This window comes from Nothoprocta perdicaria, unplaced genomic scaffold (assembly GCF_003342845.1).
Source record: "Nothoprocta perdicaria isolate Ctin4 unplaced genomic scaffold, notPer1 scaffold_244, whole genome shotgun sequence".
Lineage (NCBI taxonomy): Eukaryota > Metazoa > Chordata > Aves > Tinamiformes > Tinamidae > Nothoprocta > Nothoprocta perdicaria.
The window spans coordinates 400,301-423,401 of record NW_020455471.1 but is presented as its reverse complement, the minus strand read 5'-3'; the positions used below and the strand labels follow the sequence as shown (position 1 = coordinate 423,401).

Genomic DNA, 23,101 nt, shown 5'->3' with positions numbered 1-23,101 from the left:
GTGGCCGCCGGCGCGGCCTTCGTGCCCCCCGCCCGGGCCGCCGCCATGGGCCGTGCGCGCCCCGGGGCGCCTTCGCGGGGCCCCTGGGTGCCTCCGTGGCCCCGCTTCTCGGAGCAGGGAGAGGAAGGAAAGCGGTGGTGGGGGAAGGAGGGAGAGAGCGGCGGCCCCGCTGCCCCGCGAGGAGGCCGTGGCTGCGGAGAGCCGGGAGCGGAGCTGGTGGGAGCAGGCAGGCGGCGCCGGCCACCCCCGCGCTCCCGCCGGCCCCGGGGCTGTTGTCTCAGCTCCGCTTAACTTCAGCCGCAGTTTCGAGTGGAGAGACTCGCGGCACCTGGGAGGGCTCCRGCTCCGCTTGAGCCTCCCCTCCCGCCTCCCGCTCCGCCGTCCCGCTGCTCCCCGCCGCGCGGCGGCCGCGTTTTCGCTGCGTGGCTGGGGCAGGCGCTGACTCCCGTCCGGGCCGCAGCACAGCTTGGAAGTGCATTTGCGGCGCCCTGGGCTCGCGCTCACCTGCGGGTGCCTCTGCTGCCCGCGCTGCTTCCCCATCCCCGGGGACACAAGCGGCACRCGCCGCGGTGCCTTACCTCCCACGGGGTGACAACGCAGTGGCCAAAGCCGGCTATTTTTAGCAGCCCCCGAACCGCGGGCTGGCAAGTGCTGCTTCCTTGACGTCGGGGCCGGGAGCCGGCGCTGCTCAGCACCAGCAGCTCAGCGCCGTGTTCGCCCCCCGCGCCGCGCTCGTTTGTTGATGTTTTCCCTTTGCTGCGCGGCAGAATGCGCCTCGCCGTCACATGACGGTCACGGCGGCGCCCGCAGCGAGGCGGCGAGCAGAGGGTGGGCGGCCACAGGTCCCAGAGGGTGCCCAGGCCACCCCGGCTGCCCTTGTGCCCGTCACTGTCCCCCACTGAGCTTCAGCTGGCCCCATCACTAGCCCCGGGGCTCGCGAGCCAGGTCCTACAGGGAGGCTGCCTCCGGAGTGCAGCTGGGTGTCCTCTGCTCCTCACTGCCCTGTGTTCCCCTCCGAAMCGGGAGCTGCTGGGACATCCGAGTGCAGCACAGGCTCCATTGGCTCCGGAATGGGGACGTGCGCTCTGGAATGGGGACGCGGCACGGCGGGGACGCGGCACAGCAGGGATGCAGCGCGGTAGGGACACACACGCATCCTTCTCCTGCAGCCGGAGCACAGGGCATCAGTCAGCAGGGCTTGCTGTGTTGCCCGAGGACTGGATGTGCTGGACGGTGTCCCGTGCCAGCAGTGCTTGTCCCRGGTGTCCCCAGGGAGTGTTAGCGATGGTGGCTGTCCCAGGCCCTCCTCAGGAGCAGCAGCAGGCAGGGACCTGGTGAACAGGGTCTGCCTCTTTGCTGCAGCCTCCTTCCCTGTCTGAAGCTGCATCCAGGTGCTCTGTAACAGCTGGCCATATCCGTACGGAGGGCCACATCCCAGCCCYTGGGCTGGTGAAAGCTGGTGAAAGACCAGGTGGCCACGGGGTCCTGCCCTGTGGTGGTGCTGCTAGAGCCCTCCGAGYGCTCGTGGGTTGTCCCGACCCTCAGTAGCCCTGTCTGGAAGCCGCTGTAGTCCCTCAGAATGAGGGGCGAATTAAGGGCATCGCAGGTGACCAAAGGGGAGCAGCCCTGCTCAGTGCATGGAAACAGCGGCCTTGATAGTGCCCAGGAAGCCGGCTCAAGCCCCCAGGCCTGCAGCCCACCCGGGCTGGCTCTGCCCCGTCTCTGAGGCCGAGCTCCCGTCAGGGGTCTCCTCTCCCTGCCTCCCACACATGGTCCTGTCTCCCGGGACTTCCAGGCTAAAGGCCTGCAGCCTCGCCAGGGATGCGGGGACCCAAGAGAAGGGCGGCCCTGCTCCGAGTGGGAGCTGGCTCAGGCGTGGGAGGCCCTGGGTTGTGCTCGGGCCTTTCCTAAATCTTGTTCATCTCCTGGGTAAGCTCCTGATATCTCTCCCTCCCCCGAGCATCTCCTGCCTGCCCTGGCAGCTGGGGAGGAGGCCGTGGCCACCCTGGCAGTGCAGGCCGCCTTCCCTCGCCTCCGTGTGCGGCTCCCCGTGCTTCCCGGCTCCTATTGCATCAGATTTCAGCGCGCCGCTTTCCCAGCTCCACCTTTCCTCTCCGCTCTCCTCCCAGCTCTTCACCTTACTGCTGCTTGGAGGGCGCCCGGCGGGGCCCTGCGCTCCRTCCTGCTCTGTGTGGAGCCCGGTCTCTGCCCCCTGCCTGCCCCATCCCCCTGGCCAGCACCACTTGCGCCCCTCTTGGTCCGCTTGCTCCTCTGCCAGGGGCTGCCTGCCACAGGGAAACGCTGCTGCGTTGCATTTCAAGCTCCCGGCCCCTGCCACCCCTCTCCTCATAACTTAGTGAGAGGGGGGTGAAAAACAACTTCCTAGCCAGGGACAGGCCGAGGCGGGGTGCCGGCCGCCCCTGCACTGCTGAATCACGGTGAGATGACTTTGCTCCCACCCACGCGAGACTGCTCTGCCGGGGCCATTTGCTCCCCTCGCCAGGATGGCCCCGCGCGCTTGAGTCACCCGAGCTCGGTCCCCAGCGCGGGCAGGGCAGGTGCCTGGCTCCGCTCCGCGTGGCCGGCGGTGCCCGGGGCACACGGGGCACCTGGCAGAGCTCGCACAGGCTTCTCCCCAGCGCTGCTGCTTTTGCTTTCCTTTCAGCGGCGCCGTTTCCTCCCGCCGCCCGGGAGGAAGCCCGGGCCGCCCCGGAGGAGGCCTGGCCTGGCCTGGCTGCCGCGTCCCGCAGCGCGCGGGGCCGTTCGGTGGCTCCGGGGCCCTGGAGCAGGGCAGCTTGGCCCCCTTGGGGCTGCACGGGCGAGGTGCTGCTGAGCCCCAAAAAACGCTCTCTTTTTTTTTCCCCAATCATTATTATTAGGTACCTTTTCAAGGGAAAACAATGAGTCATCTGGCTGCCCAACACCCAGCCCTGTGGCCATTAGGGGCAACCTGCACGGGTGGGTCGGGGGACAGAGGGGCGGCAGCCCGTGCTGGGGCAGGCGGTGGTGGCCGGCGTTCCCCGCGCGTGCCATCACTAACAGGCCTTTCTCCTGGCTCCCGGCAGCGCAGCGCCGGCCCCGGGGCGGACAATGGCCGCAGACGGACTCTCTAGCAAGGCCTTGAAGGTGAGCAGRCGGGCGGGCGGCATGGGTGGGCGCCGCGGGCGGGCGGGCGGGCGGCGCGGCGGGGGTCTCACGCGGGCGCCCCTCTCCCTCGCCGGCAGGTGAAGCGGGAGCTGGGGGAGAACACGCCGCTGCTGTCGGACGAGGAGCTCATGGGGCTGTCGGTGCGCGAGCTCAACCACCACCTGCGGGGCCTCTCCAAGGAGGAGGTGGCGCGGCTGAAGCAGCGCCGGCGGACGCTGAAGAACCGCGGCTACGCRGCCAGCTGCCGCGTGAAGCGCGTCTGCCAGAAGGAAGAGCTGCAGAAGCAGAAGATGGAGCTGGAGTGGGAGGTGGACAAGCTGGCCCGCGAGAACGCCGCCATGCGCCTCGAGCTCGACACGCTGCGCGGCAAGTACGAGGCCCTGCAGGGCTTYGCCCGCACCGTGGCCGCCCACGGGCCCTCCGCCAAGGTGGCCACCGCCAGCGTCATCACCATCGTCAAGTCCGGCGCCAACCAGGCCGCCTACTCCTAGTGCCGGCCCCCGGCGCCTGCCCGGCCGCGGCCCTTGCCCCCACGAGCCGACTCGCAGGTTGCTCCCTCTGCCCGCCCCGACCCCACCACGGCTGCCGGGCCCTGTGGCGCAGGGCCCTGGAGTCCTGGCTGCTCCGCAGGGCCTCGTGTTCACAGCCTCTCCATGCCAGAGCCCTCTGGGYGCCTGGGCACGGCCACCCTGTGCTGGCCGTGGAGGGCGCGGGGCCCTGCTGGGCATCCCGGAGCCTGGCGGTGCCCCTGACCCCTCTCGCCTCCGTGTGCAGCCTCCTGCTGCAGCCTCCCCTGGCCGGGCACCTCTCGCCTGGGTAGGTGCACGTGGCGGAGGAGGATGCTCACGGCAGCAGAGCTGTGGAGGTGTCCCGTGTGCCCAAGCTGGCAGGAAAACCCCCTGCGCCGAGAGGCTGCGGAGAGCCGKGCGCAAAAATGAGAGAAAAAATGAGTGGGAAGAGATTTGCAAAGGGACAAGATGGAGAGGGGGGAATGAGTGCTGAGGTCTGGCTCTGCCAGCCTCGCCACTCGGAGCCACGTTGGCCAGTGCCGTGTGAGCACCTGGGAGAGGTGGCAGCGTGGCCATGGGCGCCCGCTTGGGCCGGCCTCGAGTGTCTGGCACAGAAAGGATCAGAGACAGCGAGTGGCAAGTCACAGGGAGAGAGAACRTGGCCGGGGTGGTGCCTGAGCAAGTGTAAGGGAAGGTGGGGAAGCATCATGGCAGCCTGGGACATGGCAGGCCGGGGGGTGCGGAGGTGCCGGGGAGCAGTGGTGAGGGCAGGGAGGGCCCTGGCGAGGAGAGAGCTGGGCGATGGCGAGTGGGTCACTCCAGGCCTTGTTCCTTCCGCTGGGCTGCTGCTGCAGGGGCGCAGGGACGATGTGAGAGGTGCTCTTTGATCTCTCTCCATCACGCACATCCTTCACTGTTCTTCCTGCACATGGGGATGTGGCAGCCCTGCCAGGCCGGGTGCCTCGGAAACGCAGGGGCGCCCTCAGGAAGGAAAGGCAGGCAGCTGGAGCAGAGATAAACACTATTTGGTTCAGCAGTGACCGGCTGGGACAGCCCTGCGGAGCCGGGCGCATGTTCCCCTCCGCACCCCTGCAGGGAGCCCGGGAAGGGCCTGGAGCGCAGGGAGCAGGAACGGCTGAGGAAGGAGAGGGCTGGAGGTGCTGCAGGGGGTAGCCAGGCTGTGGGCAGGGAGCCACTGTGCCCCCCGGCGCCAYGGGTTTTCCTGCAGCTTGGACACTGGCCTGGGCCGGCCTCTCCTGCCGCGGCCGGGGAGGAGCGGCGCCCGCAAGCGCAGCGACATGGACACGCGGGAGGCGACAGGAGGCAGCCYCTTGCTGCCTCACCCAGGAGCCCGCGCCCCTCTCTGCCCCTCTCTGCCCCTCGTCGATGTGACGCCAGCCCCRCTGGGCTGCAGCCGCCGGGCCTCCCTGCAGAGCGGAGCCCGCCGAGAGGYGCTGCCCCGGCCTGGCGCCCCCGCACCCCGTCCCCGGCTCCTCCCGGGTTTATTTATTGCACGAACATAAGTTATTTTCACGTCCTCTTTGCCATTCCGCCTACTCGGCACAGCCAGGATGTTGGTACAGAGCCGTACTTTATATTTTATATATGCAAATCACATTTTATCTTATACTTATATAGAGCAAAAAAGAAAAAAACACTTATTTATTTTCTGACTTACAGTATGTGTCCTACCTGACTCCTCTGTATTTTGTAGACTTTACAAATAAAGCAAATTCTTTTTTTTTTTTTTCCACAGAGAGAGTGTTTGAATCATTCTTAGGGTTGCGTCTTTGCAAAAAGCAGCACCTGTTCAGACTTAAAAGTTGGGTTTTCACGTTTAGGTTTTTTTTCTTTTACTGCAACATCCAACATGCTGAAATCGTGAGCTCGCATGAAAATCAAGAGTGCCCAGCTGGAAAGATTTCCACGGGGCACAAGAACAGAACGAGCGTAAAAATGGACTGAGGATGTGGCACAGCGCGTGGTTTCTGCAGCTCAGCAGGGATTTATGTTCTTCAGCAGAAAAGGCCTAAGAAAGCAGGTTTAATGCTGAGCCTTRCCTTGGAGGCGCCGGCCTCTAGCCGGGACACCCCAGGACCAAACAGGCRGCTCGGAGCGGGCGCAGCCCCTGCTTCGAAGAGCGAAAGGCCCTGGCCGGTGCCTGGCGGGCACGTCCCGGCTCACGGAGGGGAGGGCAGCGGTGCCTGCAGAGCTGCGCCCGCCCCAGCTGTGCCCATGGTCCGGCCTCCCGCTCCCGTCCAGGGCCCTCCAGGCCRGCAGCAGGTGAGCGGCGCCTTCCCRGCGTTAGAGCCGGGGCCAGYGGGAGCCCCGGGCACCCTCTCTTGCTGGTGGCTGAGCAGCCCCACGCCGAGGCGTTGGCTATCTCGGAGCTGTGGGGTTTCACCCTGGCGCTTCCCTCCTGCCCCGGAGCACATTCCTTCCGGAGCACTTCGGTGGTGCTGCCTCAGCCTCTTCCAAAACAGATGCAGATTTTCCCTGGAAAATTCCCACGAGGCTGCGCTCACGCCGCAGGTAGAGCCAGTGCTGGGATCGCTGCACTCCCCTTCCCGCAGCAGCCCAAGCCACCGCAGCTCTGCCCAGCCCCACGCAGGGCTCCCCTGCCACCCACCTCGCCCAGCCCCTTTGCCCCTGCTCCAACCCACCGCCCACCCCTGCAAAACACAAGAAAGGGGCAACGTGGACTCATGTTTCCATCCTCATGCTGGCTGAAAATGGAAAATCAGCTCAGAGCAGACACCCAGACACCACTACGCAGAGGCGGCCTAAGTACAATCTAAATTCTCTATATATTTTTATTTGTCATCATATTTGCTCATTTCTGCAGAGTATAACGTCACAAAGACCAAAATAGAGAGAGCGGCTTCGCGCTGAGCTCCCGTCAGTTAAACACAATAGGTACAAAACTAGGTGACTCTGTCTTATTTATCATACATTTTTTTTTCAGTCATTTATATACAAAGAACTACTCTACATGGAAAAATAATAAACAAATCCCATGGGTATGTTACATGGTAAACAGAGGAAGGGAAAAGAAGGGAAAAGAAGGGGTGGCAGGTGAGGGGGAGCAGCTCCAAGGGCCGACTCTTGGAGTTGACCCATTTGTTAGGGCCCTGGGCTACTGATGACTGACCTGCAAGACCAGAGGGCACCGTGGCCTTGGCTTCGAGCTCTGGTCCCATCAGGTATTTGTTCCTCCAAGCCAGAGCGGCTACTGAGCCGATCTTTGTTCTGGCACTTGCCTGTCTTGAGGGACAGCAGGAAGCTCAGAGATGATTTTGTGTAGCGTTAAAAAAATATATATAAAATTATAACGTGTGGCAGCTGGCTGTTGTTCAGGTGCTAATCTTCACGGGGCTTCTCTGAAGGTAGCTAGTGCAAAAGGATTATACTTTAAACCACTACATATATGAAGCTTCAAGAATATCCAGATTCTATGCACAATATATGCAGCATACATTTTAAAGTTACTTTTTTAAAATAAAAAAAAAAAAAAAAAATCCAAAAAAACACTTCCCCAAACCTGCATCCTCTTCAAACTCAATGGGATAATCCCAGAGATTTCAGGTCTTAGCTACTCAATGCAGCAAACATCAGGGAGAGTCACCAGTACAGTGACAACGGGACATCATCGAGTTCTGCAGATGCAATAAGAAGGGGGAAGAGGTTGTACCCCATCCCACACTCCCCTAGGAGGCTTGAGAAAGACGGCAGGAAAGCCCATTCAGTTTCCAGTCCTGCTTTCCAGGTGGGTTATGGGATGTGGAAAAAACTGTTTTATACCAAGCCCACAAGAAGGCAGGTAGACAGCATTGGCCCATCCCTATAAGTAGTGACAGATCTAGGAAAAACAGCAACGAAATGCTGGCGTTGCAGGCAAACAAGGAAATCCTGGAGCAAAGAAGCCTTTGGATTCACTGATCCTTTCCCCTGCTTCCTCAGGAGTTGGCACCGATGCTCCCAACCTCTTCACCCACCTCAGGCACACGAGCATGGAAGAAGATGCTGCCCCATGTCCTCCTCACCTTGCCCTGCCTCATCCTCAAAGCACAGAGCAAAGTTGCCCAAAGYTGCCCCACTCTGCTCCTGACCAGAGAGGAAAGCAAGTGGCCTTTGCTCACAGCAGCTTGTGGGACAACGAATGGGCCCACACACAAACCGGGACCCAAGAGGAAAGGTCAGCTCCAAAGAGCCCCGTTCTGGCAGAGGGACCAGGGCCAGCCTGGAAAGAGACAGGTCTGCTGACCACAGAGTGGGCATCGAGCAGCACAGGTCAGTGAAACCGCAGCCAACTGCAGGGGCAATCTCACCTCTCACCCTTTAGTTTTGTCTCCCTGCCTCATTTTAGCCATTTTTAATCATCCAAGAGGTGTTTCTTGCTGCTTRGACAGATCTGCAGAGGGATTGTTTTTAATTTGATTTTGCTAAATATCCAGGAGCTCAACAGTCAAAGCCCATTCAAAGCCCAATATAAATGAGGGCTAAAGCACAGAGCAGCAGCAACTGCTGCCTGCAAAATTATGAGGGACAATTTTAACCAGCCAAATTGTGGCAGGTTTCACATCAGCTCCAGTTTGGGYTGGAACGGAGATAAAAAGCTCGAGGGAGGGAGCAACATCTCCTTCGGAGCACTCCAGCCTCCCAGCGACACYTGTGCAGCTCACTGGGAGGCGGGCAGTGCCGAGCCCGGGCAGGGAAAAACCAAGGGCACGTGCTCCAGCAGCGGGATCCCCAGCTTTAAAGAAGGGCACCTGTACAGGTGGGCTGGCAGGAAACTAGAAGATGGAACATCTTCTTGTTCCCTATCTTCCTTTTCCCCAAAGGACCAAAGGGTCAGAGTTTTACAAACCTAGGGCTGCACTTCTACCACCTACCAGGGCCAATCCTCTGTCCCCTCAGCAGGGGAAAGACGCTCCAGGGAGGCGCCTCACTGAGGAACACAGGGAAGATGAGAAGCTTGGATACCTGGTAATTAGGAAACCTCACACCCTAAGACAGCAATTCCACCCCCACTGAGCTCCAGTGAGCACCAGCTTCAGGCAGGGAACGTGCGTGGGAAGAACCGGAAAAAAATCCTGTCCTTTGCCCTCTCCCTYGAGTACAGGCCTGCACCATCAGGTGCTTTAGGGCTGGCAGGTGTTTCTTATTGACTATTCAAGACATTGGCTACAGAGAGACCCATCTCTGGTCTGGTCCTCGGGGATTCATATCGCTGCATCCTAATCCCATTTCCCAAGGATCACAGTGAAGTCGGGACCAGGGAGCTGGGGAAGCAAGCTGTGCCTACATCAACCAYTCGGAAAGAGGAATACAAAGCAGCCATGTCCAGTTGGAAAGAAAACGTTTTTCGCCACAATTCTGGGCTCGTGTAAGTCACACTCTACACCGAGCTGGGAGGTAACGGGAGGCCAAAGCCCTTTGCTTCAACCAATTCCAGGCAACTGCTGTAAGAAATGGGCTGACAGAGAAGATTTCTGGCCATTCCCCCAACTCCACACTGCTCATCGTGTCCATACCCACAAAAGCTAATGGCAAGTGCCCACTTCTGCAATCTGTACTCTCTAGGAAGTGATATGACTTGCGTATTTCTGCTTCAATAAATTAAAAGGAAAAAAATAGCAAGAGAGGAAAAAATCCAGCCTCCACAGGCTGTTCCCCCTCCTAGAACTCATCGTCAGAGCTCAGCAGGAGGGTCTTCTCATTGTCACGAGCGCCCGAGCAGCTGTGGGAGCGCGAGATGACGTGGCCCCCGTTGCGCCASGGCGGGCCGTGCTCCAGCGTCGACTGCTGGGTGTACTGCTGRTAGGCCGGCGAGAAGTTGTGGATCGCATCCTGGACAATGTCATGAGGGTTCATGGTCTCCTTGAGGCTGCTGGAGATGCTCTTCATGGGAGCGCAGCGACCTGCCGGGGCGAGATGAGGAGGGACACGTGGAGCACACTGCCACCTCGGCCCGCACTCCCTAGCACGGGGGCGAGGGGAGCAGGGCACCCGCACACAGCTCGCCGCAYGACCTCCCTAAGGGCTTGCTCAGGAGACACCACCAGGAGGACCGTGCACAGCTTTGCAACGAACCTGGAACCACGGGCCCAGCCACGGAGAGGCAGGGGAATCCGGGAGCAAAGGGGAGACACGTCGTGCGAGTGAGAGGTGCCCACAGAAGAGCCCTCCGCTGCGCACTGCCTGGGTGCGATGCAGCCACGTGGGGCGGCACTTCTGTAAAGGGCTCCGGAGGGTAAAAACTGAGGAAGCTCTAAAAATACAGGAGAAGTGGCCCTTGCCATTTCCACCCAGTGGATACTAGATTGACAGGCRGTATCAAGGCATCCATGGGAAGAAATGGTTAAAAGGGGAAACAGCATCCAAGAGGGAAAGGAAGGGAACAGGCAGCAGCAGAAGACCTCATGGTGGCTGGAGGGCGTCACAGGGACACAGTGAAGGAGGCAGCTTGCGGGGTCCCACACAGCAGTGCTGCGGGCAGAGCAAGGCTGTGTGAGGAGCTATTGCTCCTGGCCTTTGGAGTCCSATCTCCAGCCTGGCCGCTGGCTCTGCTCTCACCCTGAGGATGAGCTCCCCAGGAAGGCGCCCTGGGCGCCGCTTATTTGTGGCAATTAGGAAAGGGGGAAGGAGGGAGAAGGCGAGCGCGCAAATCGGCTGCTTTCAGACCTTGTGCAATTCTTTGCAGAGAGGAGGTTCACACAGCCCCAGTGTATAAACACTCTGACACCAGGTTATGGCACTGCCCAAGCGCCTGCTTTACACCTTGCGCTCCAGAGGCCCTAGAGCAGCTGGTGAGGCAGTCAAGTCACAGCCTGCGGGGAAGGGAGAACAAGGGGCAGAGCAGGTGGTCGGCAGGCTGGGAACAAGGACAGGAGAGCATCCTAGTGGACACCAAACGAGACAAACACAGAGCATGCTGCACCTACCGTATGGCCCGTATGATGGAACGGCTGCATCAGGGAGCAAGGCAGAGAAAAGAGGAAGAGCAGGGAAAGAGAGAGAAAGAGAGAAAGAGAGAGAGGAAATAAGAACAGAACAAGACCCAGCACCAAAAGCTCCCCAGTTGTGTTGGCCAACAGCTTGCACCGCCATCACACACAGACGTCACCCCCGCTAGGTGCRGCCACTATCTTGCCCTTCCAGAAACTCCAGGGCTCTCTGGGATGGAGGGATCATCCCCAAGAACACTGTTCAAAGGCAGCAGTCTTCTCACAGCACGATCCCCTCTCCCTCCCCAATGGAAAGGGACCCCTTGTCTGGAGAACACCAAATGAAATGGCACAGACTGGGCACAGAAACATCCAGTTTCCCAGAAGTAACTTCCTGCAATGACTGTGTAGACAGAGGGACTGGGAAGAGGGAGGTGGAAGATCCTACTCCCCCAGACCAAACACATTGCCAAAGAATGGCCTCATCTCCCTGACCTCGAGTCAAAACAGGACCTGCTTCAGGCCCTGTCCCTTYTTCCTTCGGTCTGTTGCACAACCCGGAGCCATGGAGTTCCCCTCTGGGGAGACAGGAAGGACAAGCCCACTCTACCCAAAAGCAGCGACGTCTCGCAGCCCCGAGGTCTGCAACAAGCCACCGTGGGCGGCACGCTACGGAACTGAAAAGGGAACGGCGCAATTCAGGCCAGGCCTGCAGAGCCCTTGCACAACGCGGCGGTTCGGGCGCCACGGAGCAAGGGAAGCTCCGTTTTTCCAGGCGCCCAGCGTGACAGTCCTATCGGCTGCTCCAGGGCCCCACCGTCACCCAGCCCCGCTGCCCCACCGAGGCGGCACCTCGGAGGYGTGGGAGCGTGGCCCACCTTGCGCGTCGAGCCTCTTGTCGGCGTACGCGCGGTAGGTGAAGGCATGGCGCAGGGCGACGGCCGCGAAGAACATCTCCACGCAGATGATGAAGTCCTGGTAGCCGGCGGCGACGGTGCCCTCGCCCACCGACACGGTGGCCGAGTGGATTTTGGGGATGGCGCCGCACTTCTCCAGGATGGCCAGGAGCATCCCTGAACAGAGCGACAGGTTTAYGTGGAAGGGCAGAGAACACGCTTGCATACCGAGTCCCAGCAATGGAAATGGCCACTCCCGTGTATTCCTGGGATTCCGGTGTATTCCTGGGATTCCTGTGTATTCCTGGGTGCACGGCCATTTAACACAGAAAGTACAAACAGGGCTGGCTGGATAACCCCCACTTACACTAACCTGCACTACAGACAGAGGAGAAATAAGCTGAACAAATACATTCAAGCAAAGAATGTTCAAATATTGACTCTTTTCTATGATCTATGGAAGCAGCTGCTGCTACAGGAAGCAATCAGGTCGAGAAGGGTAAAAAGCAGCCAGATATTTCTGTGAGTGATCTCAGCCCCTCCATTAGAGCTAGAGCAAAACACGGAGATAACAGAGCTTTTCATTTTACACATCAATTTTATGGCACACGCTTGCAAAATATTCCTCCCTGTTCACAACCAGGTGGCTGAGGAACTGCAGAGAAGGCAGAGAGCACGAGACCAGATGGCTCAAGATGATAAACTGGATGGTTTATGAGCTTGCCCGTACGTAAGGAGGATGGGCCATACTCCAGCTGCCTGAACTYCACCTAAGGTCCGGCTTTATTAGTCTTTGAAGTGTAACTCAGTAAGTCTAAGTGGAGCATTGGACAGGGAAATGCTCAGAGCCTACTAATAAGAAACACTAAGCTTAGATGGAGTTTCAGCTTTCCGAATATGCCTCTGTTTGCATCTTGATGTGCATATTTGAACACACTTTGGCTCAGCAGTGCTTCTGTGGCAGCACAGTGTGCTTTCCACTACAGTGACGCTTCACAGGGAACACAGATGGGTGATTAATATTTGGTTTGTAGAGCTCTAAAGAAAATCTTAAAAAAATAGTCCGATGTGCCACTTTAATCAATACAACGACAGCATGCAGACAAGATCTTGGCAGCTTAGGCTTCAGGATTGCTTCAGGAATGCAAAGGGCTCCTCAGACTAGCAGCTGATTTGGCCAGGCAGCTGTGTGCATGTACATGCACGCAGAGGGACACCGAGGAGCAGAGAAACAAAGATACCAGTGAGTGAAACAAAGCTCTCCCAGAGAAAAGCAACCCGAGACTATAACCAAACAGATTAAAAACAAAAATACAAACCCAGAAAGACAGAAGAGCTATTAATTAGCAGCTGCTCCACCACTTCTAACACGTGAGCCCCTGCAGAGCCTACCTTTGTGCCTGCAGAGGGAAGGGGAGGGCAGCTCACCTTGCCAGAAGGACAGGAAGATGACCGACTTCACCATGAAGAACTTGAGGACCGGGCTATAGGGGCTGAGCAGCTCGCGGGTGGCAAAGTAGAAAAGGAAGAGGGCGTAGAGCGCCAGGCTCACGGAGATGTTGTAGATGATGGTCACGTAGAGGTAGCCACTGGTTACGCTGAAGCGAGAGGAGAGAGRAACGCCTGGAAGCTCAGACCCCAGCTTTCTCCTTGCCTCTCCCACTGGGGAATAACAAGCCTCCCCTTCCTTCTCGTCTCCCTGTTCTGCTCMGTCCCCAAAACTGAGGTTAAAAATAAAAAGGAAATAGCAGGTTTACCCCCCTGCGCGCTTTTCTCACGTACTCACACTCAGCCYGTGAGCCCCACCACCCCTTCCCACGGCTCGGCCTGCACACAGACAGCAGGCAGAGCGGGGCAGAGAGGAAGGCGACCGACCCCTGCGCAAACTTACTCGAAGTCTCCGTCCTGGTACTTGCCGAAGGCCTGAAGGATGACCGTGCTGATGGCCATGAGGGGCTTCACCACGCAGAACTGCAGGGTAGCCTACAGGGGTGAGAGAGGACGCAATGAGAAGGCAGCAGGCACAAGGGCCAAAGTCCCAAATGAGCACCCAACGGGGCAACCCACACTAGCCCCACCAAGGAGTCCAGCCCTGCTGCTTGCCAGACGTTGCCCTGGAAGGCTGCAGCTCCCAACGGCAAACGGAGATGCCAAGGAAGCACGTGTGCTGCCCAGGACAGGAGGAAAAGCCTCTGCTGAACAGGCTGTAACCAGGAGCTACTCAGCTGCTCTCTGCTGTTTCACAGGCTGCTGCAACTCGTTTACACCTGGTAGTTGCATGAAAAAGTCCTACATTGTACTATGGCACATCACCAACTTCCTGGGCTGTACCTCATTCAGAAGGGAAGCAAACTCCAATCCACACTTTCTACAAAGCCAGGCTCTCATCCATTCCCCTGGATGTCAGAGGAAGTCAGCTCTGTCAGGTGAAACTTTGACAACTCGCAGCATATTAAGGAGTATCATAATAAATACTGTAATGTGTGCTGCCAGACAGAGCTATCCTGTGTCACTAAARTCATCTTTACTGAATCTCTCTAAAGGCTCCGGAGAACTTGCAATCAGCTCTATCCACTCTGCCAGTAGATACTATGGGTATAAACCACTGCTCCTATCAGCTTTCCTTCTCTCTCAAAGCCATCCCAGGTTCCATCTTCCTGGAGAAAAGGGAAGCCAAATKTCAAAGCCCTAAGAGAGCAAAGGGTGGCAAGCCCAGTGCCACCCTTGCCTCTCTGAAGGAGGCCAGAAGGGGCYGGCCAGGTGCTGACCTGCATGCTTGTGGGCAGGGCCATGCATGGAAAGAAGGCAAGGAGGAATAATTGCCCCGGACACGATGCAATTTGTTAGTGGTCATAAGACTTCAAGGAGATTAAAAACCCCTGCACAGGCCAGTTAGTGAGTCACTGTGAAGATGTGAACTGGAAAAGGTCAAGCTGATGGGTAAACAACTCTGTCCTCTGAGCTTCCCCTCCTTCCAATGTGAGTGAGGACACTTTAACCATTTCCCTGCAAGCCAAACCACCACGTTATTTTTAGTCTCTTGCCCTGAGAAGATGCTAAGGCATAAGGGAAGCACATGGATGGTGTGTGACCCATCTGTGATGATCACCAGACATGGAAGCAGCAAAGAGGCTCCAAGTGTTTCTAGTCTTCGCTCTCGTGAAAACTTGTGCAGACAGAGCCAAGTGCAGCCAGTATGAGGATACTTGGCAGAGGCTCTGGGACATCCGAAACAAAAGGTCTAAGGCAATTTATTTCTCTAGGAGTTGTTCACCTTGATGGGATGTTATGTCTACTCATGACATTTTTAAAAGGTCAGTATTAAAATTAGGTTCTTGAAGAAYAGCTAATGCTAATGGAATCAAAAATGGGGCATATGAATGAAGCCCAAAAGAAACAGAAGTGTATTTGGAGTCACTTCAGAAATAAAGTATCAGTGAAGAAAAATGGACAGCCCTGAGGGCAAGATTATGGGTCAGGGACAAACAGAAGGCAGAGAAGAAAGACTGTCCTTTGAAAAAAGGTCAGTCATTCCATACAGTTTAACGCTGGGTATTACAAAGAGGCTGCACTGTAACCTCGACATTCCTGCATATTCCAAAAGACAGGAGATGAGGTATGATGTGGAAGAGAAGGCAGAGCAGACAGGTGGACCCAGTGACTGGAAATACAATGAATGGAGCCCTTTCCAAGGACCAAACCTGCCTCATGCTGCCTCCAGAAAAAAAGAAAACTCATTCTCCTTTCAGGAGCTGAACAAAACCTCCTCACTCACCTCTATTTCACGGCAACCAGGGTTGCCTGAACTCCCAGGGGGAACAGATTAGGGCTGCTCTGGGGTTCAGATCTGTCTCCTTCCCTCCCCCTCAACACACCCAGTGCAGCAGGCAGACACACACACACACACACACACACAGAGTGAGCAATCCTCGGTTCCTCCTACAAAACGTTGTGTCACGCTTACTCTCCACCCCCTGCTCCACTCCTAACCACAACAGCAGCGCTGGGAATTCAGGAGGCTGTTGCACAAGCAGGGTCTCTGCAACAAACAGAGGTCTCAATTTCCAGAAGTTGAGAACCTTTGTATTCCTGAAAGGGAAGAGGAAACCAGAAGCTCTTCCCAGGGTGAATATCAGACCCAGGAGAGAAACTGGGCCTATTGCCAGGTCCTTCTGCTTCAGGAGCAGGCAGAAAAAAATAAGACCATAAAAAATAAGAAGTTGTCTCCTCAGTTCACAGGCTGCTCTCAAAGCAATACTATAAAGCTGCTCAAACCAACCCTCTTCTCAAGAGCTCAGCAGGAAAAGCCACCACTGCCACCTCCCGCCTGCCCCTTGTTTCTGGAGGAGAGCAGAATTCCTTCAGCCCATACCTGCTTRCAGAACCTCAGGAATCCAATAGAATAGGTCTTTCCCCACAGGCAGCAAGTCCCGTACACACAGCTGGACCTGAAAGAGCCAACACAAGATGACCATGTTCAGAGACAAGATGYGGGCTACAGCTCGTCTACCCCTGCATAACAGGGCTGCAGGATTGTTGCTTCCGCCAGCCACATTACAGTTATGGTCTTTCAGATGTTTAAAACAACATCTGGGCTGCACATAACAAACTCCTTTTTTAAACTAATATGGAAACATCAAACCTGGAGGAAGCACACACACAATCAACATCCACTGAGGGCAGAAACGACTTAGAGGAGGAGGGAAAAGGAAAAGAAACAAAGGAGGAGGCAGGTGGCCCGAAAGGCTGTGAATCAGTCCAGCTTGCCTAAGAGGATGTGATCAGTCTGACCTGCCTCGGAGCAGGATGTTGGTAAATCGCCACCAACCATCTTGCCCAGTTCCAGCAGACACTTGCCACCTGACACAGATTTTGAGAGGCAGGGACAGGGGCATGGTAGACAGTCACAGACGGGTGAGAGTCATGCTGCAAGAAGGATAAATACTCACTCGATTGGTTTCCCTCTGATCTCCGACATGATGGAGCTCTCCCCTCCCAGGTACTCGTAGCAGAGGCTGAGAAAGTTGTATATTACAAAGGCTGCAAAGACATCAAGCAGAGCAAAAATGACAACCAACTTTGAAACAGGTGGAGGGATCCAGAGCGCAGGCAGCAGAGCAAGCRTCAGCAGGGCCTGCTCAGGCAGCCTTTGGCCTTCCAAAGCACTCCGGAGTGTTTTCACTGCATGTGCCTCCCTACCTCAGCATTTACAAGCCTATCTTAAGTGGAGCTTGGCCAAGGTCCCAGGCTAATTCCGCTTTTCAGGCCAAAAGCGTCACGGGACCATTTTCGACTGTGGCCCGTCTCCGTTTGACTTGGCATCTGGAAAATGTCATCCTGTAGAGYGCTCCTGTACATTATTCCACGACATTAAACTGATACTAACTCAGATGGAAAATAAAAAAAAAAAAGCCTTCTTTGATCTGTCTGCCACATCTTATTGAGTCCTGCACCCCTTTGAGGCAGTGAGCACTGACTCTGCAGCGATGGGCCTGCAAATTTAGGTCTTGGAGAGACAGAGGGGCTCTGCCCATCACAGAAGCTCTGTTTTTATGTGTGGKGGTGATTTTGGAAAAGCAGTCCCCGAGTTTCCTTTCCTCAGAAAGGTGGAAGTTCCTGCACACTGAGCAGCCGCTCTGCCTTGCACAGCACCTTGATGCAGATGAGGAAAGGCCTTCGCAGACGGGCTGCTAATATTCTGCCCCCATGGCCACTCTATTTGAGGCTCAGCTTTGCCAATACGYAGTGAGGTGAACACACTGTGAGGATGGCTCTTACCATAGCTGGAGACACATTTCCTTCTCAAGGCCCCCAAACCCACTTAACAGTGCATGGATGTAGCAGGTAGGAGCCCTGTCTGCCACCCCCTTGGCTTGTTGTACTTGTTGCTGGACCCTGATACAGCTGCAAGATTTCTAGGGCAAGGACTGTATTCCTAAGTGTCCACATAGAGCCCTGAGGCAGAATGCTGGACTAGGCAGCCACCTGAGGGCTCTTCCAAATGTATTCTCCGTGATAGCTGATTGCTGAAGTTCCCTGGCATCTCACTACGCCATCCTGGTTTGCTCCCTGGCACTGCCMCGACGATGAGGTCTGGTAACTTGAGGTGCAAACGTCAGTCTCAGGGAATTCTGAACTAAGAAAAGGAGCCTGACAAGCCGGCCTCGCTGGACAGCTCATTATTAGACCTGGGCTCAATTCTCCCACGTGGATGAAGCGCCCCAGTCACAGACAGACACCAGCTTTAATTTGCTGTCCAAGCATCCAAACTATGCCCTAGAAAAGAGGTGCTCAGCACTGCCCCAAATGCTCCAAGTCTCCTAACAGCCTATTAATGGCTTCTGGACGTGCCTCGCCACCGAGAAGGCTCCAGCGCATAAAAGGCTGCAGTGTATCTGCTTCTCTTTATGTAATTGGGATATTGTTATTCTGCCTGTAATCCTTGTTATTGAACAGAGTTAAGTATGTTCACACTACGTGATTCCGTGAAAGCCTTAATTAGGAAACACCAAACATGGAAAAGCTATTTAAATTACTGTGGTAACCTCTCTGGCCTGCAGTTTTCCAGCAAGCTCTTTTAACAGCGTGCTGGTAGCTCCGAGCACCTCGAGGCAGAAAAGCCGAGTTTTTCCTCCTATCCTCCAGTGACCCCTGCTCTCTGCTGCGGTCACTGCAGCRCCAGGCGCCTGTTCCCACTGCACCGAGGGGAGAGGTGACATCAGGGAAGGAAACAAACGAGCAAAAAAGGGAAGAATCAAAAGGGGGGCGATGGGCACACACATCTGCTCCTGACATCTCCAAAATAAACAAGTGCAAAGTAAACGAGTRCAAATATTAAAGCTACCTGCACCAGCAGAGCAGCTCCTCTCCTCCTTGCTGATCCTCCCATTGCTGATCTGCATTCACCAGATGTGCTCATGACACGAGCACAGTGAATCTACTCGCGTCAGCTACTGGCACCAGGTTTCACAGAGCCACGTGAAAGAGCAGCAGCAAAACACGCACCTCCCAACGCCGCCCCAAACGCCTGAAACTCTTGCCAGGGCCGAGCTCTGCAGAGCGGGGGCTTCCTGCCCGCCCCGCACACACGGGCAGGGTGCGGAGCGGGGGGAAAACACCAGGCCCCGAGCGGCCTCCCGAGGCACCCGCGCGCCTGCCGCTGTCTCTCCAGGCGCTGCCCGCACGGGACGCGGGGGCTGCTGCGCCCCCGAGCACACTGACCACGTCCCCACGGGCAGGAGCACYGCTCTGCAACGGGGATCTCTCCAAAACAGCTGCACAAACAGGACAGCTTAAGGGAGATACTGTGGGGAGGAGGCAGAAACTCTCCTCGATGCGCACTGCCGGAGCGCAATTCCTCCTGCCTGGTGGCTGCACGGCTCCTTTCTGGATGGGATCAGAAGGGAAGTTTCAATAGTGTTTACTGGAGAGCAACTGTTTTTCCTCATCCAAAATGTTAGCAATATCCTCTCTGGCAGGTAACCAAGAGCAGCAATGAATAACTCATCCTGAACACAGCACCCTCAGTGCTGCAAAGCACTCGGTGCATCAACGGCGTTAACGCACGATGGCCGTTCGGTGGGATCAAATGGTTCTGCACTGATAAACTGCACTGGGAAAGCAGTAGCCAGAGGCTTGCTCTGTCCCACAAGTGCTGTTCCAAAAGCCAGGAGCCAACCAATTGCTTTCAATAGCCAAGCAGAATCCAATTTTTGGCTTTATACTTTCCTGAAACTGAGGTCCCCCCAGAAATCCTAAATGTTGTTTCTAGAGGGCATAGGAATGGAGGCTCAACAATCCTGTACTCAGAGGTCATTAAAAGAGAGAGGGTCATCTCTGAGAAAGCCAGTCAGCCACACGGCAACACTTCATTTCAGTGCAGGAGAGAGAGGCTTTCACCACGTCCCCACACTCGGGGACAAAACACCTCTCGCTCTCCCCTAGCAGACTGCTCCCACCTCTCCCATCTGCCTGGCCACGCTCACCTTCATAGCAGTCCCGTATCGTGCCGAAGTACACGTAGTACTGGTCGTTGGTGAAGAAGAGGAGGCTGAGCCACGAGTCGAAGGCGTAAATGGGCACTATGAAGAGGATGCGAACGATGTAGCGCTGCTCGTTGGGACAGCTGTAGCAGCGGAGGTGCATGTAGATCTGGGAGCAAGGGAAAAGGAYGGACAACATCAGTGGCACAGTGAGCAGATGGGACGTAGTGGGGCCAGAGGGTCAACGCAAATAGGAAAAASAGTCTCTTCACTCCATCAGGTCTCAATTTCCTCCACAAGCCTCAAGGTGATAAGCATCAAATCTCRCTGTTATCTTTTGGCACCCACACAGCATTGTTTAGTTTGCAGGGAGAAAGTGGAGAACAAGGAAGCGGAGGCATTGCTAACCCAGCTTCTCACAGGCAGTTAATTTACTGCCATTACCATCATCACCTTCCTCACACTCTCTTATTCATACTCACTTCTTCCTAGCATCAGCCCTGAATTTCTGCTATGCTGTTTTAAACAGCAAAGATTCCCGACACCGCAGGCTCTTTTTCATATCACAGCAAAGGACCACGCACTCACGTGCTTACGTTCACCCTAAACACTCCCCAGGCAGCTTCCAACACTTTCTAGACATTCACCTCCAACAACCTAGAGGAGAGCCTCGCTGTTTCTAAGAGCTGAGAAGCTAAGGCCTCTCTCAGCTCAAAACCCAAGGCGTCCACGCCCGGTGCCAGGCACGGAGCATCAGCCCCAGGGAGCAGCACGCGGGTGCTCGGGGCTGTGCTCGAGGAGCGATGCGGCCGCTCTGCCCAGCTGCCCCCGTGCACGCCGGGCTGAGGGGAGCACAAGGCGCCTCCCACCCTCCCAAGCTGCTTATCCTTTATTAAACCCCCCACCTAAGATGCTTTCTAACAGCAGATCTGCCTSCTGGGCAGGTTATGAGCACAGCCTGAACGCAAACTGCTCCTGTTCATGGCCTAAAGAGGCCATGACAGCACCAACCAGAGCAGCAGGAGAGCTCTGGCTGACCAGAAATGGGGTCCTCAGGGCCGAAGTCTCCCAAGAGCAGCCTAAGCAAGGCTGGAATTGGCAGCACCTGGTTTATTACTGTCTGACACGGCCCAACCTCCAACTGAAGCTTCACCTTGCACCTGGAGCACTGTGGAGGTGCTCTGGGGTCCAACAGAGCACACGTACGTCGGTGCTCTCACCTTCTCCTGCTGAAGCAGGGGGTTGTCTCTACCCAGCTCCCTGCCTCCATCTCTCCCTGCTTCCTTGGCCAGGTTGCTTCAGAATCAACTAAAGGGCTCAAAACATTTGTCTGTTCTGCCCAACACAAGAGGAAGTCACAAAAGCTTCATTCCATGACAGAACAGTTGGGAATAAACTAATAAATCTCAGCAGTTTCTTTTCCCTGTAACAGTCGCAGGCACCCAGCTCACCCAGCACAGGGACAGTTGACACCAGGGCTCCAACGACTCGGCCCTTCACCCTGCGCATGTCCCACAAGCCCTGCAATCCACGGGCCCCAGAGAGCTTCTAGGGCAGGAGCTGCTGCCTTCTAACAGGGCTACAGCACCTTCCCACCAAGGCTGCCTCTCCGGCACCGCTCCCGGGGCTTCCTCAGGGAAAGGCCCTAACGCCTCGCTGTGCGATGCTGYCTGCATGGGAAGGGCTCCTCCTGGCCTCCTGTCCACAGCAGGTGAGCCGTTTGGGCTCTGGAACTGCAGCATCGAGGACACTTGGAATTGTTACCCAAGCTGCTCTAAGCGCAGGTGTCACTCTTACTCATCAGTGACTAATCCACTTCTGAACTTCGCTGGCCCCCGTGCTCCACCAAAGGGCTGTCGTTTTCTCAGTGTTAGTCACCACTCTGGAATCCATTTGACCCACAAGCACTAAACACAGGTTGATAAATACCAGGGCTCGCGTTTCCCCACGGTGCTCCTCTGTTCACATGACARGCGCATGAGGAAGAGGTGCAGAACAGGATGCAGGGTTTGACTTGTTCTGGCTCCCAGAAAGAGGGGAGGGGAGAAAAATTAAATTAAAACGTTTCCTGCTGCTCCTTTCCGCAGCAGTTCAGCCCGTGGAATCCACTGGCACACAAGATCAAAGCAGGAATGCCAAAGGACAGCTGACCTCCATCATTTAGCTAGCAGTTGACACAGTAACAAAACAGCAAGGTGCAGCAAGACTTGGGAAAAAAAACGGCTCCAGATAAAGCACCCTTCTACAAATGCTCAAGAGATGACCAAGTGTTTTATACCCACTCACTTTAAAGATCTTGCTTCCTCTCCAGTCAGACTAAGAAACTGAACCAAGGTAAAAAAGGCTCTCAGTAAAATGTTGCCAAATTTCATCAGCACAGATGATATGTGAGGCCTCRGAGAAGAGGTTTCATTCCTACTCCAGAGTCTGCCAACCTCCCTCTCACACTGCTGTGACGCATGCCAGGGTGTCATCCCTATACTCCCACGTAGGGAAAGGGAGATGATGGGCCACAGCTCCATGGTTTTACCTGATGGCAGGTGATGAGCAAAGCTGTCCACACGAAGACACCTGAGATGGCCTGGGCCGCGGTGGTCATGAGGAATATGGGCTGCTCCACAGCGGTGGGTCTGCCATCCTCCGGCATCCAGGAGAAGTTGGGAGCCACGGCTGCAGGGGTGGCAGTGGAGCCCAGCCTGGGCGCTGCGGTGATGTCGGTCATCACGATCATGGTGCTTCTTCGTGGGAGGCTCTACGAGGGCAGCCAAAACCTGGTGAGGAAGAGAAGCAAAGAAAGGGACTGAAATCACCTGCAAGGACCCAAACGCACAGCAGCAAGATGCCTTTCACCTGACTGTTCAAGTGCTTTACACACAGCAGCTGGAGCAGACTGCTGCCACCCCGCCGTGCTGCACAACTGCTGGGGGCTAATTTAGAAGATAATCGTTACATTTWGCTCTTTTCTTCCAAGTCATTTTCCAAGATATCCCTGCTGTGAGTTACAGCTTTTCTAGTGCATGAGGGCAATTCCTCTCCAGTCCCGACTGGAGGAGGACACGTAGCCACCAGGTTTTGTGTTTCAGAGCACACACACAGAGCCTAGATAGCCCCTGTAGGSTACCCTTGGCAGAGGTCTGCAGAGCTGAAGGCTGGACGGAGAAGGTCATGGGGCTTCTGCTGCTTTGAGAAGGAAGGGATTTTTCCCCAGGTGAATTCTGCGGGGGACTCGGTGCTCACACGCGGCGCTGACGGGGCTTCCTATGAGCTGAGGAAGGGCACATCTACCCTGCACTCAGGGCAGCWGCACCTGCGGTTAGCCTGGCTCTAGGCAAAGCCCTGGCCCGCGCAGGAGCAACGGCTGCCCAGCCCTCCCTTAGGGTACAGCGGACAAGACCTCGCCAGGCAGCAGGAGCAGGGCCCGCAGCCCCATTCTCCAGCTCATCCAACTGCACTGAGGCCCAACTGCAGCACCAGCAACTCAGCAGAACCGGCCGGGAGGAAGCGAAACCCTTTTCTGCGCCCRTCCCTCACAGAAGAAACTGAAACAGAAACAAACCCTGTGGTTTAAGGTTTAAAGGGTTAAGCGTCCAGAGGCAAGGACGCTTGGTTCCCACTGCACA

General features: G+C 56.3%; 2 protein-coding genes across 2 annotated transcripts; one reads left to right on the top strand and one right to left on the bottom strand.

Moving 5' to 3' along the window:
• Nucleotides 1-3,074: 3,074 nt before the first annotated feature.
• MAFF (MAF bZIP transcription factor F) lies at nucleotides 3,075-3,670 on the top strand. Its single transcript, XM_026039907.1, has 2 exons — nucleotides 3,075-3,126; nucleotides 3,225-3,670. The coding sequence occupies exons 1-2, from the start codon at nucleotides 3,091-3,093 to the stop codon at nucleotides 3,636-3,638; spliced, it is 450 nt and encodes a 149-aa protein (XP_025895692.1). The 5' UTR covers nucleotides 3,075-3,090; the 3' UTR covers nucleotides 3,639-3,670.
• Nucleotides 3,671-8,450: 4,780 nt separating this feature from the next.
• Nucleotides 8,451-22,245, bottom strand: TMEM184B (transmembrane protein 184B). The gene is made up of 9 exons (XM_026039908.1): nucleotides 22,012-22,245; nucleotides 19,485-19,650; nucleotides 16,449-16,539; nucleotides 15,872-15,947; nucleotides 13,391-13,482; nucleotides 12,928-13,097; nucleotides 11,482-11,676; nucleotides 10,601-10,624; nucleotides 8,451-9,577 (listed from the first exon to the last, which is right to left on the bottom strand). The coding sequence occupies exons 1-9, from the start codon at nucleotides 22,210-22,212 to the stop codon at nucleotides 9,336-9,338; spliced, it is 1,257 nt and encodes a 418-aa protein (XP_025895693.1). The 5' UTR covers nucleotides 22,213-22,245; the 3' UTR covers nucleotides 8,451-9,335.
• Nucleotides 22,246-23,101: the final 856 nt, after the last annotated feature.